We start from the raw sequence: 15,802 nt of genomic DNA, 5'->3' as shown, positions 1-15,802 counted from the left end.
TGAAATAATTTCAATGATAAAAGTTTTTTTTTTAATTTTTAAAGAAAAAAATTTTTGAAAAACCAAGCTCAAAAGGAACTCTTCTCCTCTATATCCAATCCCTCCCTGAAACCTACTATTCTACACTGAGAAATAAGGAATTCACCGTAAACCAAAGAAAAATACCAACATAACCTGAGTTTTTCACTCTCTCAAACCTACTTTGAAGGGGAAAAAAATAAATTTTAAGTTACTTCTAGCTCCAAAATTCTGACTTTAAGTACTTGAGTTCCAAAATACTTTCTTCACCACTATAAAGTAAGTAATAACAATGTGTCTGCTATCTTCTAGGCCCTGTGCTGACTGCTTTATATACATTAGCTCCAATTCTTATAACAATGCTGGCAAGGTAGGTATGAATATTAACATTTACAGACAAGAAAATTGGGGATGAATAAGACTAAGTAATTTGCTCAAAGATATAGAACTGTTAGATGACATAGCCAATATTTAAACCCATACCACCTAACTCCAAACACAATAATGCCTCCCAAGAGGACTGCTGAGAGGTCAAAAGAACATGTAAATTAGAATGGTAAGTATCATCAAATTGTTACCTGGGTTTATCATTAAGAAGAAGCAATGTAAATAACTGAAAAGTGAATTATTACCTTTCCAATGACTGTAAATCAGACTTTTCAACAATGAAAATAAGATAGGAAAAGGATTTTAAGAGTGCTGAATCGGGCTTCCCTGGTGGCACAGTGGTTAAGAATCCACCTGCCAATGCAGGGGACATGGGTTCGAGCCCTAGGCCAGGAAGATCCCACATGCTGCAGAGCAACTAAGCCCGTGCGCCACAACTACTGAGCCTGTGCTCTAGAGCCCAGGAGCCACAACTACTGAACCCGTGTGCCACAACTACTGAAGCCTGCGTGCCTAGAGCTCGTGCTCTGCAACAAGAGAAGCCACCGCAATGAGAAGACCACACACCGCAACGAAGAGTAGCCCCTGCTAGCCACAACTAGAGAAAGCCCACATGCAGCAATGAAGACCCAATACAACCAAAAATAAATAAATAAAATAAATTAATTAAAAAAAAAGAATGCTGAATCACTCTAACAGTGTCCAATTCAAATTGTTTATAGAACTATTTTTTGGTTTCTTTCATATGTAAGAAACAAATATTATTAAAAACAGAAGTTTTTAATACTCTGGTAACACAGTATGGTGTAGTAAACACCATAGAATTTTCCTAAAATGATCCTGGGCATTCACTCTGGATTGCCTGGAAAATAAACAAATTGAGCCAGGGCTCTCTCTTTCTCCAGCAGGAGGTACTGCACCAGAACTCATCTCTCCGTGGGACCAGGGGTTTATCCCACTCAATCCTCCAATAGGTGAGCTGCAACTTCCCACAGTTCTCAAGAGCTGGTCAGGGAGTTTTCCCAGGCAACTCTTAAAGACACGTGGCACCTAAACGTGTATAGCTCAAAGCTTAAGTAATGTATATGCCACCCCACTGACAAGGATGCTTTCAAAGAGCCTACTCTTGTAATAAAAGAAAACAATGATGTGGAGTGGGAGGGGTGAGGCCTCTATTGGCAAATTATTCTATGTTTAGTAGTATCTACATCAGCGCAGCTTCCTATGAGATAGTGGGAAGATCAGGGGATCTTTCTTAGGTATTCTTGGCTTACAAGTTTCCTCAATTAAGCCTATTCTTATCACATAATTCTATCACAATGCAGAATTCCTTCAAAGCCATCAAAGAACATATAGGATAAATAGATTCACAAATTCTTGTAAAAATGAAAAAGAAAAATAAAAGGACTTCTTTACCCAATTTAGTTTGTGTACTGATGAAATTATATGCCTTCCTTATAAAATACATGCTTTAACGATAATGTTAGCTAAAAGCCACTGACTATTTCAGGTCAGTCATTTAGCGACAGGCTTCACACACACCATCTTTTTTTAATGCTTTCACATGTTCTATGAGTTGGTATTATTATTATTACCTCCACTTTGCAGATGAACAAAATCAGGGTCAAAGAGGTTAAATAATTTGCCCAAAGTTATATAGCCAGTATAGAGAAGGGCCTGAATGGTTTTAACCACTACTACTTTGCTTTAATTCACTGATATTTCTAACAACTCATGAGGTCTATAGGCAGCATACTGAAACAGGCATACTTTACAGGTGAAAAATGCAAGGTCTATTAACATTAAATGACTTGCTCAGTATCATACTAAATTAACACTAATAGCAATAAGTAAAATAACTTCACAAAACTCAGTCTAACGCTCAGTACTGTAGTACTGACAAATGCTATATACATAACAGTTCTAATTTATATACATATTCTAACACCATGGTCAAAACATATCTTTCTAAACCTAAAGATAAGTTTAGTTGTTAGTCCTCAATTTTTTCCTAACTATAACTGAACAAGGCTGATGCTGATATAATTGCTACATGTGATACAGAAAACTGTTACAAAATTTGGAATTATCTAGTGAACTTTTATGCCTCCATATCAGCGTGGCAACTAACTTAATTGAGGGCAATATGACTGCTTATAAATAACTCAAACAACCAACATTAATATTTAATTAACTTCTATTCTCACTCTGTAAATATTTTAGCACTTCCAATGACAACATGCTATAACAGAAAGGACTTCAAAAAAGGCTAGCTATCAACTCTGAAACTAGCTTATATTGTAATCAATATCACATTAAAATAGTACACACCAGAAACAAAAAAAGATCACCTTTTTCTCCCAACTAACAAAGAATTAAAAGAAAACAAAACAGAAGCTGATTATTCAACCTGGTGACATACTAGTATAATTCCCACATGGAATTTACTAAGAATTCCTTCTCTCAGATTTTATATAAGGTAAAAAGTCAAATCTGGGGTAATACATACATACCTTAGAAACACAAAACCTTTGCATAAAAATATAAGCTTCTAATGATCATTTGAATTATATCATTTTTAATGTTCAAAAAACCAAAATGATAAAATTCAAAAAAAGTTTTTAAAAAGTTTTAATTCTGGATGGCAGGAATATAGGTATTTATTGTTTTATCCTTTGTGTTTTTCTGTATTTTAAACAGTTCTAGAAATGTAAATAAAAGTAAAATACAAACATTCAAAAAAAAACAAATGAAACTGTGTTTAGTTATCACATGTTGATGTTTACTAAGTTTTCTTGACCCATTCCCTAAAGAAAATACAAAACCAAGAGGCTTTGGTCTACACTCTCTTGATTTATAATTTTCCACTTTTATTATATTTCTCAAAACTAGAGGATGGACAAAGCAAGAAAACCAGTTCTAAGTAAACTCTGAATAGCTGTTTCATGAAACAGAAGCAGAAACAATAAGCTACTCCCTTCCATCTTTGTTCACTCAACCAATGTTTTTAAAGTGCCTGACTTATGCATGCTCAGCACTCCCTCTTAAGTATTTAATGATCTGTAATAACCACCAGGGAAAGACAGCAACTACAGAACTTCCAACATTTTCAAGGTAGTGACAGAATTCATCCTTGTAAGGTAAATTACAGAAAGTTTCTTTTTTTGTGACATGATAGATCAACATGTAATAATAACTCAATGGGATCTTCTTATAAAAACTGTTCAAGCCTACGTTAGAAACGGGACAATAAGAAAATCCTCCTGAAATTCTTTTTTCTGTATCTTATTTAATATCAAGACAAATTACCAACATTTCAAATAATAATGGCTAAAAACTTTTGCAAAACACAAGACATAGTTTCCATTTTCCACAAATACATGATAGAATTTACTTCAGATATGATGTAGGATATTTGTTTTTTGACAACTCCTCATATAATTCCCTTCTAAGATATAACAACCATGCTATCATAACCATTAAGACCAGCAACAGCATCAAAATAATAATCGATGAGGGGAGAACAATCTAGGTAGAAAGATCAGCAAGTACAAAGGCTCTGAGGTAAGCATGCTGGTATATCTGAGGAACAAGGAGGCCAGTGTCGATGGAGCAAAGGGGAAAAGAGTAGAAAATGAAGTAAGATACGTAGTAGGGTTCGGCAAGGGGAGTCAGATCATGTGAGGCCTCATGGGTCATTTATAAGGAATTTGGCTTTTACTCTTAGTGAGAAGGGAAGCCATTGAAGAACTCAAAATGGAAAAGTATAAAATGTAACATATTTGAATAGTATCACTCCAGTTGTTTTACTGAGAAAAGACAAAAAGGAAAGGACAGTGGAAGCAGGAAGACCAGTCAGAAAACTACTGACATAGTCCAGGCAAGAGCTGACGGTGGCGTGGACCCATGTGGAGGCAGTGCAGAGAGCAGTAAGTGGATTCTGCATAATCAACAGGATTTGCCAAAGAAGAAGACGTAAGGGAGATCAAGAAACTAAAATGAAGCAACTGAAGTAGTAGCATGCAAACCAGGTATCCTAGAAGCCAAGTGAAGAAGATACTTCATGAAGAAGAGAGTAATAAACAATCTTAATCAAATAAAGGAGGACTGATGAGAACCTTTGGATTCAGCAACAGTAAAGCTGAAAAACCTGATTAGAATGTGTTCAGGAAAGAATGGGAGAAGAAAAATTTGAGACATTGCATACAGAAAATGTTTTTAAAGTGTTTTGCTATAAAGAGAGGGAAAGAAATGAGGCAGTGGCTGGAGAAGGAAGTAGGGACAGAATTTTTTTTTTTTTTAAGATGGAAGAACATATTAACATATTATACACTAGTGGGAATGATCTAGAGAGAGGAAAAAATGATACTGAAGAGAGAAAAATGCTAGAGCAATGAGGAAGAAGTAAACTAGTATATAAGTGGGTGAGTTGGCCTTAGCTAAGAGCAAAGTTCATTCATCTCTTATAGAAAAGAGTACAAGGACACAGATACAGAGTCTGTAGAAGTTCCCTTCTGATTGCTTCTGATTGCCTAGTGAACTTGGAAGCTACACATTAGAAGTGCCACAGGTTTGAGAGGGGAGGAGAATGTATCAGCAGTTGTCTAGGAGTGTGGGAGAGTGAAATGGCCAGGGAAATATAATGTGATTATTGGGTAGCATTAAGGAATCACTGAGGTCAGAGATCATGAATTTAAAGTGAGGCCAGCATGTATGGTTATCTTTTTTTTCTCTACATATGTTCAGATGTGTGGATTCAGGCAAAGAGCTGAGTATACACAAGCCTATGATTATCATGATTGACCATGGAGTTTAAGCTGGGCAAGGAGAGTAAGACATCAGGAGGATCAGGGACAGTGAGAAGACAGATTTAAAAGACAGAAGGTCCCAAAGACACACTGAAAAGATATAAGGAACACAGGAAGAGAATACAGGATTCTGGATATAAACATGTCTATTTTTCTAAAGCTGCCATTTATCTATTAATAAACATTGAACAGTTCAAAAATGTACAACTATACCTAGAAAACTGTCCATAAAAATTTTTATCCTCAAAAAAAAAAACCAACAAAAAAAGGGACTGAAGGTCCCAATGGGCTCAAAGAACTGTTGGAGTAACAGTAATTGTGATAAGAAAAGATAAGAGATGGTAGCAGAGAGTGGAAACTGTGAAATTAAGATGATGGAGGGACTTAAGTCTGGATAAAGACATGGTCTAGAAATGAACAGTGAAGTGGGGTAATGGGCAGAATTCACTGGAGAAGAGGAATTCCAGTTTGAAGATACCAGTGTACTGAATGAACTATCCACATGAACGTTGAAATAACCAAGAATTATAACGCAAGTAGTACTGGAGTGAATGTCAGTGAACTAAGAACTAAAATCTGTTAGGAGACAATTCTTCATGGGTGTTCCATTCCTGCACACCATGTGAACAGAGGTACTGACTGCCTTTATTGTGGATTATCTTTTCAAGCAAGCTCGTATAGCCAACAGCCCTGGAAAATAGATAGTGTTTCCCTCCAAAGCAAAGGGTAAGTTTATCTATACTTTGCTTGGAAGATATTCTCTTCCTCCAGGACATGGGCAGATATGCTTCGTGTTCATTATAAAAGATTCCAGTTCACTAAGCTTGGGCTTCCTCTCCTATAACTCAATCCACTGTGTGTGCAGGTCTTACCTGCACCTTATCAAGTCACACTTTAGGAACTGGGACTTGAGTAACCAGTGTAAGAAAATGCTGTCACTTTGACTACTGCTTTGGCTGTCAGAAATAAAGTCCTTGTTTCTGGCCCCGAAATCTCCCATCTTCTGTCAGCATCCATGAAACTGTGGTAGTTAACTTGTTAGCTTGCAGGTAGAGTAAAATCTCAGACTATTGAAAGTTTTTGACAAAATCTCCAATGAATAGGGAGTGGGAATGAGAGATTACTGCAACCGGATTGGTAGAAGTAGGTATAGTTTGAGAATATGAGATAAAGTCTGGAGATGTTTTAGAAGAGAAAAAGGTCTGGAAAATGTAATGAGAAGCAAAGAGAACACCCTCCAGCCTCAATGGTATGAAGAAAGTGAAAGAGAAAACTGCTACTACTTGAGAGGGTGGCAGGTAGTTTCATCGGGGAAGCCAGATTTAACCTACAGCAAAAAGGTGAAGATAATATTAACAGAAGAGGTTTAAGATAAGGAGAAATTTGCTGATAACTGACCTTGAGTTCCAGGGCCATTATGAAAGATTTTCAGGAGATAGAAAGGGGTGGGTTTGGGGGTTAGATCTGGATACATATGGTAAAAGACCTATGAGTGTTGGGGTTCTTGTGGTGACTTACATGAACAGGAAAAAAGGGCATGAGGAAATTAGTTGCAGTTAGTCTTAATTAGATTAAATGACTGTGCTACATCCCTCATCCCTCTTTTATCCACCCAACATCTACTATGGAACACTTATTTCTTACCAAACAAAACATCATTTTAGAAAATTTAGAACACAGAAGTTTTAAAAAATTGAAATGCCAAAATTGTTGTTTAAGACAGTAAGAGGCAAGTGTTAACTTACTTGAATTAGATCTAAAATGCCAAGTTCACTTTCTGAAGAATCCACACAGAAGACAAAATATAATGTTGCATAATGTCTATAAATCAGTTTGTTGTCAGATCCTCCAATTAATCTAAATGACAAAACAAAACAATTGGAATGTTATAGCTACAAAATAAAAAACATTTTCATTAGTTCAAGAAAACTGACAATTTGTTTAAAACCTTCTATAAAAAGAAAGGTAACATTTAATGACACAGCATTCAAGTGAACTAGATGGTTGTTTTCTTCAGAGAAGTCAAGTAAAAGATGCCGATGCTTAATATTAGTTCATTCATTCATTCAATTATTTACTGAGTACTTACTATGTGCCAGGTACTGAGAGTGGGTAAGGAGCAATAAACAAACAAAGAAAATATTATCAGAGTGGAAGGGACTACTTAGAGAATCAAAAGAGGATGATGCCACATTGATGAATTTGCTACTTCCTATTGGGTGTTAAAAGAGTTGATGTTTAAGCTGAGATCTAATGATAAGGAACGTGCCATGAAAAAATTTAGAGAAGAGCATTTCAGGCAAAGGTAAACTAATAAAAAGGCAATTTCATCAAGAAAGAAATATCTGTGTTCAAGAAAGAAAAAGAAGGCCTGCGATCAATGAAAGATTAGTAAGCAATTAGGTCAGAGAAGTAGGCAGAAATGAGATCATAGGGCATTTTTAAGAGCTTACTAGATTTAACTCCATAGGTCACAGTAAGTTACACAGCTTAACACTGATTATCAACTAGGAAAAAAAAATGACATTTCTTCATAAGTTTTGGACATATTTACCATCAAGATCTTCTCCAAAAACACATTTTGTTTTGGAATATAAATGCAAGAAAACTGAGCTAAGAGATACTCAATCCTTTTGCCAAATATTTTTATTTATGTTGACTGGAATTTCAGCATTTTAAAAATAATAATTCAGGAATCATTACAAACACCTTTCGTTTTTCTAAATACAGTTTAACTGTTCCATAGTTAAGTTTACAACAATTCATTCACCTTCTCAAAAGACCCTTTAACACTAACGAAACATAAAAAAATCAAGGCTAAGTGTAATCAGAGCTAACTGAACATTCAAACAAGACAAAGGAAAATAACACCTATTTCTTTTTTTTTTTTTTGGCTGCGCTGGGCAGCATGTGGGATCTTAGTTCCCGATCAGGGATCAAACCCATGCCCCCGGCCGTGGAAGCATGGAGTCTTAACCACTGGACCGCCAGGGAAGTCCCTATTTGTCACTCAATAAAAGTAATACTAAATTCACAAGTTTTGTAGAAACAACTTCTCTACATATACACTCATTATTTTTTATTACTTTATATCCTCTAATACCAAAAGTGAAAATGATCTTTGACAAGAATTAAAAACTCCTACTATCTAGAAAAGGTATGCAATTTAAAAATATGTACAAGCACTTTAAAGATTCTCTGAGTTGTATTTATAGACTATCATTGCAACTGTTCCTTAAAAGGGACAAAAAGCAGCAACAGCAGACTTTACGTCATCCTGAATCTGCAATTTAGTGATTATCTAATTTTTTGTTTGGATCTGCTTTAAAAGAAGACCAAACTTTTGAAAACTGTAAGCTTCAAAATGGCAATTAGGGCTTCCCTGGTGGCGCAGTGGTTGAGAGTCTGCCTGCCGATGCAGGGGACACGGGTTCGTGCCCCAGTCCGGGAAGATCCCACATGCCGCAGAGCGGCTAGGCCCGTGAGCCATGGCCGCTGAGCCTGCGCAGTCTGGAGCCTGTGCTCCACAACAGGAGAGGCCGCAACAGTGAGAGGCCCGCATACCGCAAAAAAAAAAAAAAAAAAAAAAAAAGGCAATTAAAGTTATTAAAAGAAAACAAAATATTAATATAAGTACACGTTTTGTTATAATTTCATCCTTATACTACAGTACAATACTGATTCAAATTCTTGTATAGAATGCAATACACAACATAAAAGCTACAGAATTTTAGAAATCCTTAGTCCAAATATCTTATTTAACATAAGAAGAGAAAACTGAGGTACAAAGAATTTAAGTGACCTAACCAAGAAAACCAGCTTGTTAGTAACAAAACTAGGACTAAACCAGATGTGTAGCCTCATCTCTGATGCAATATTTGCTTTCTACTTTTTGTAAGGTTGGAAAAGAAAAATTACAAACTCAAGTCATACTTCCTAGTTCAAACAGTGCCCTGGTTAGACCAATCAATTTCTTGCACTGTGCTGGGTGATTAATTTCCTGTGAGGTTAGAAGATTAAGGAGCTGAGATAAAGGGAAATGACGGTAATGGCAAACACAACTCAACTACAGTTTAAGAGAGATAAGTAAAGTACAATTAAAATACAAAAACAGAAAGCAAGTACATGTCTCAACTATTAAATTGGAGGCCTCGCGTTAACAGCAAAATTTACAAATCATAGGTGTGTATTTGCAAATTTAAGAGCAGCATGATATAACCTTTCAAGAAACGCAAGTAAACTTTCTACATGATAAAAAGTAATTTATAGTCAGGTAAGAATGAATTCTGTATTATGAAAACTGTTTTTCATAATATGCATCATACACCTTAAAAATACAGAAAAGTGTATGTTTCTCAGACTAATCTCTGATTATTCATAATGAGGTTCAGCTAAAGTTTAGTTTTTGAATTGTCACTGAGGAAATATCTTGTTAAGAATTAAACATATAAATATGGGAAGGAATGTTTATGAAACTATTTGAGAACAAATTATTTTCATGAAACCCATTAATTTAAAACTATTTACAATAGTTGGCAAACTAATCATAAGCAATTTTTATTTATTCATTTTAAAAATAGAGAAGTCTTAGATGAATTCGAATCTGTCTATCTAGACACACACATATATTTGAAAAGCAGACGTCAGAATTGATCATAATATAAAATAAAGGGTGTTATCTAAATTCTTATGAAAACAGGTCCATTCACCCTAAGGAGTACTCTGTAGTCATTAAAAAGAATGAGTTTGCTTTAGATGGGTTTATATGCAGAGTTTTTCAAAGTATAAGTGCAAACAAGCAACACGAAAACCAGCATACATGTGTGATCCCGTAAGTAAAAATTTTTAAGGTTATACTTTTATATGTTAGTGCAAAATTAATTTTCTAGAAGGATACACAAGAAACTGGGAAGAAGGACTAAAGCTGGAGGAGGAAGACTTGGTCTACATTTTATACTTCCATGTAATGTTTGAATTTTTGCCATATGAATATATTACCTTTATATAAAATGCCTTTATAAATTTTTAAAAGAAAAAGATTAAATATCTTCAAAAAATTATTTAAGTTAGATTTATAGTTAACATAAATGGCAATTAATTCCCCCAATCCAATTAATCAAATTAGGAAATTTTAAGATAAAACGATTAAACAGTATATATTTTACTCATATAGTCAAAGATTAGAAATGTCCATTAAATGCTTTACTTACAATCCTCCTTCTAGGAAATTACAAACATTTTCATCTCTCTTAGATACCAAATGGAATGTCTCCCTGATGATTTGCTGTTGTGTATCTTCACTCTGAGAAAGAATAATTCATATATGTTAGGATCTAATTTCTAGGTTTAACAGCATTATAAGAATTAAAACAATAAAAGGTAGTAGTATCTGTCTGGGAAATTCATCTAAGAGTGCAGTCCTTGGAGAACTAACCTATCATACCTTAAAAGAAACAAAACCCAACATTTTAAAATTAAAAACAAAACAAAATTCAGCAGTTTATAGTTTACCACTTCATTAAAACTTATTTCTCAGCTTCAGAAACCAACAAGAAAAATATCAGACACATGAATTATAGACACTAGTAAAAGGGACACTAGATATTAACTAGTCAAAGCCCATTGTTTTACAAATGAGTAAACTGAAATGAAGAGATGAAGTTATAAATAATTCACATAGCTAATCTATATTTTAATGGAAGAAAGTACAGAAGTTTGGAGCTTCCAATTAAGTAAGTTTAACTAAATGCAAATTGAAGTAAGAGTCTATCCATCTTACTCATTTTTATATAAGCGCTGCCTAAAACCAAGAATTGATTCACTAATATTTATTAAATTCACCAAGCAATTCATATCCCAGTAAAAAAGAGTCAGCTTCTCAAACACTGCAATAGAAAACTGGAAAATAGAAAATCATGAACAGGAATTTCACAGGAAAGAAAATATGATGGTCCATAAACAATAGAAGGATGGTAAACCTCATTAGTAATGAAGTGAAACACAAGTTAAAGTAACAATGAGATAACTCCACATGTACCATATTAGCAAAAATGTAAAATTATGACACTATCAAATGTTGACAAAGATGTGGAGTCAAAGAAACTCATCCTACCAGTGGGAAGGTAAGTGGTATAACCACTTGGGCAAAAAGTTTTACAATCCAGCACTCACTCCTAGGTACAATGATAACCCATATGAAACCATTGTTTTTGAAGGTCAAAAACAATAGAAAATTGGCCAACTACATATATATAATAAATTCTTAACCTGTATACCAAGAAGCACAAAGAAGAATGTTCATAAAAGTACCATAACAACAACAAAAAGCTGAAAACAACCCAAATGTCCACCAACGACATATAAATTATGGTATGCTTTTTTTAAATTAATTAATTAATTAATTAATTAATTTTTGGCTGCATTGGGTCTTCGTTGCTGTGTGCGGGCTTCCTCTAGTTGCGGCGAGCATTGCGGTGCGTGGGCTTCTCATTGTGGTGGCTTCTCTTGTTGTGGAGCATGGGCTCTAGGCATGCGGGCTTCCATAGTTGTGGCTCGTGGGCTCTAGAGCGCAGGCTCAGTAGTTGTGGTGCACGGGCTTAGTTGCTCCACGATATGTGGGATCTTCCCGGACCAGGGCTCGAACCCATGTCCCCTGCATTAGCAGGTGGATTCTTAACCACCGTGCCAACAGGGAAGTCCCTGTGGTATGCTTATAAAATAGAATCCTATAAGCAGTAAAAATTAAATCGGTATATTATACCCATCAATATGAATGATTCTCAAAAGTTTAATGTGGAAAAAAGGAGTTACCACAGCTCAAGTTGCCATTAAAAAAATACCATAGACTGATGGTTTAACTAACAGAAATTTATTTTCGCACAATTCTGGAGGCTAAAGGTTCAAGACTGAGGTGCCAGCATAGTTGGGTTCTGGTGAGTGATCTCTTCTTGGCTGGACCACCTTCTCACTGTGTCCTTACATGTCCTTATGGGGAAAAACAGCAAGAACAGGTTCTCTGGTATCTCTTCTGGTAAGGGCACTAATCACATCATGAGGGCCCCACCCTCATAATCTCATCTAAACCTAATTATCTCCCAAAGTTCCAATCCCAAACACCATCAAATTGAGGGTTAGGGCTTCAACATGTGGATCTGGGGGGTACACAATTCACTCTACAGCAGGGGAAAAAAGTAAATACCAGAATGATATGTAATCATTCCATTAGTATAAAATTCAAAAACAGGCAAAACTAAATATTACGTAGTGACAGAAATTTGGGGGTGATAAAAATAAAACTATAAAGAAAATCATGGAAATGATTAACAAATTTCAAAGGATTAGTTTCAAAGGAAGAAACAAAACTGTCAGTCACAGATGAAAAGATTTTCCACATAGAAAATCTAACGTAATTTACACAGAAGTGTTGTAATTAGTAAAAGGTTTTAATAAGAACACAAAGAAAGACATTATATATAATTCTACTGCCATTCTAACCTTCTGCAAGTATGAGTTGTAAAATATAATTTTAAAAAGATAACATCAAAAACCATGCAGTGCCTAGGAATAAAGGAAACAACAAAAAAAATGCAAGAGAAAATGTAAAACTTTACTGAAAAAATTAAAGAATACCTAAGTAAATAAAAAAATGTACAATGCTTATAGATTGAATGATTCAATATTATAAAGATGCTCAATCTCCCCAAAATGCTCCAAAGACTTAAGGCAATTCTAATCAAAATCCCAACAAGGGTGTAGGGGGAGAACTTGAAAACCAGATTATGACTCCAAATGTGACTCCTCTCATGACTTACATATGAAATCAGAGGACTAGAATAACAAGACACTCTCAAGTGGAATATAAGAGGACCTGCTGACCAGATTAAGAATTATTGTAAAGCCACAGTAATTAAGGCAAGATATTGGTGCAGAAATAGGGAAATTGACTGATGGAACCAGAAACACACCCACATATAAATATAGTTATTTAATTTAAAACAGAATACTCACTGCAGATTAGCAAGAATGGAAGGGCATTTCCATAAATGGTACCAGGATAAAAATTTTTCTTTTTGTTCTAATACAATGAACTTCTAGCTCTCACATACTCAAAAATCAATCCCAGATTGATTAAAAATAAATGTCAATGGTGAAGCTACAAAAATTTAAAAATATAATACAGAAGAATATCTTTATAACATTGTAATAGTGTTGGACTTTCAAATAAGACACAAATAACGATAACCATAAAGGAAAAGGTTGGCAAATTTGATCACATCAAAAGTAAGCACTTTTTTTAAAACTTTTTAAATTTATTTATTTATTTTATTTTTGGCTGCGTTGGGTCTTTGTTGCTGCGTGTGGATTTTTCTCTAGTTGCAGCAAGTGTGGGCTACTCTTTGTTGCGGTATATGGGCTTCTCACTGCAGTGGCTTCTCTTGTTGTGGAGCATGGGCTCTAGGCGTGCAGGCTTCAGTTGCTCCACTGCATGAGGGATCTTCCTGGACCAGGGCTCAAACCCATGTCCCCTGCATTGGCAGGAGGATTCTTAACCACTGTGCCACCAGGGAAGCCCAGTAAGCACTTTTAATGCTCAAATGACACCAGAAAAAAGAATTAAGAGAGCTACAAACATGACAAGCATATCTGCAATACATAAAAACTTACAAAGGAATAGTTGCTAGCATACCTAAAGAACACTTAAATGCCAGTAAGAAAAAGATAAACATCCCAATAGAAAAATGACTTGGCAAAATGTAAGACCTGGAATACATCAAACTAAAAAGTTTCTGTATAGCAAAGAAAACCATCAACAAATAAGTAACCTGCTGAATGGAAGAAAATATCTGCAAATTATATACCTGATAAGAGGTTAATATCCAAAATATATAAAGAACTTATACAACTCAGTAGCAAAAATACAGAAGCAATCCAATTTAAAAAATTAGGACAGAAAATCTAAATAGAGATTTTTCCAAGGAAGACATACAGATGGCCAAAAGGTACATGAAAAGATGCTCAACACCACTAATCATCAGGGAAATGCAAATTAAAACCACAATGAAGTGTCACTTCACACCTATTAGAATGGTTATTATAAAGATGCTAAAAATAATGAGTATTGGCAAGGAGGTGGAGAAAATGGGACCCTTGTGTACGTTGGTGGGAATGTAAATTGGTGCAGCTGCTATGAAAACCAGTATGGACGTTCCTCAAAAAATTAAAAATAGAACTACCACATGACCCCGCAATTCCACTTCCAAGTTTTTATCTGAAGAAAATGAAAATACTAACTTGAAAAGATAAAAACACTCTCATGTTCATTAGGACATTACACACAATAGCCAATATATGGGAACAACCTAAGTGTCCAACGGTGTCCATGGATGGGTAAAGAAAATAAAATGTGATGTATATAAAGGCAAACCTTGGAGATATTGAAGGTTTGGTTCTAGACCACAATAAAGCAAATATTATAATAAAGGGAGTCACATGAATATTTTGGTTTCCCAGTGAGTATATGTTATGTTTACAGTAGTCTACTAAGTGTGCAACAGCATTACGTCTAAAAAAAGGTACATACCTTAATTTAAAAATACTTTATTGTTAAAAACTGCTAACTATCATCTGAGCTTTCCATGAATTATAATCTTTTTGCTGGTGGAGGGTCTTGCCTCAGTGGCTGCTGACTCCTCAGGGTGGTGGCTGCTAAAGGTTGGGGTGACTGTGCCAATTTCTTAGAATATGACAACAGTAAAGTCTGCCTCGCTGATGGACTCTTCCTTTCATAAAGAAGGAATCATGCAATGCTGCTTGATAGCATTTTACCCACAGAAGAACTTCTTTCAAAATTGGAGTCAGTCCTCTCAAACCCTGCAAATACTTTATCAACTAAGTTTATGAATTATTCTAAGTCCTTTGATGTCATAACAACAATCTTTACAGAATCCTCACCAGGAGTAGATTCTATCTCAAGAAAACACTTCTTTGCTCATCCGTAAGAAGCAACTCCTCATCCACTCAAGTTTTTTATCATGAGACTGTAGCAATTCAGTCACATCTTCAGGCTCTGCTTCTAGTTCTAGTTCTCTTGCTATTTCCACCACAGCTACAGTTACTTCCTCCACTGAAGTCTTGAATCCCTCCCCTGCAAGTCATCCATGAAGGCTGGAATCAACTTCTTCCAAACTCCTGTGAATGTTGATATTATGATCTCTTCTAATGAATCATAATGTTCTTACTGGCATCTAGAATGGTGAGTCCTTCCCAGAAGGCTTTCAAGTGACTTTGCTCAGATCCATCAGAGGAATCACCATCTATGGCAGCTATAGCCTTACAAAATGTATTTCTTAAAGAAGAAGAGCTGAAAGTCAAAATGACTCCTTGATCTGTAGGCTGCAGAATGGACACTGTATTAGCAAGCATGAAAATAGCATGAATCTCACTGTACATCTCCATCACAGCTCTTGGGTAACCAGCTGCACTGTCAATGAGCAGTAATATTTTGAAGGGAATCTTTTTTTTCTGAACTGTAGGTCTTAACAGTGGGCTTAAAATAAATTCAGTAGACCATGTTGTAAATAGATGTGCTG

General features: G+C 35.3%; 1 protein-coding gene across 2 annotated transcripts in view; it reads right to left on the bottom strand.

Moving 5' to 3' along the window:
* AP3S1 (adaptor related protein complex 3 subunit sigma 1) overlaps positions 1-15,802 on the bottom strand; it is a 70,651-nt gene that overhangs the window by 34,991 nt on the left and 19,858 nt on the right. For both annotated transcript variants that reach the window (XM_089909187.1, XM_022590774.3), the window contains exons 2-3: positions 10,424-10,515; positions 6,959-7,070 (exon numbers count right to left, since the gene is read on the bottom strand). In XM_089909187.1, the coding sequence (XP_089765313.1) occupies positions 6,959-7,070; positions 10,424-10,515 (204 nt within the window). The remainder of the gene's footprint in view (positions 1-6,958; positions 7,071-10,423; positions 10,516-15,802) is intronic.

The sequence above is a fragment of the Delphinapterus leucas genome, chromosome 3 (genome assembly GCF_059928025.1).
Source record: "Delphinapterus leucas isolate spDelLeu-1000000601 "Yukka" chromosome 3, BTC_Dleu_Yukka2, whole genome shotgun sequence".
NCBI lineage: Eukaryota > Metazoa > Chordata > Mammalia > Artiodactyla > Monodontidae > Delphinapterus > Delphinapterus leucas.
Note: the sequence above shows the minus strand (reverse complement) of the source record. Positions and strands in the feature narration are given on the sequence as shown.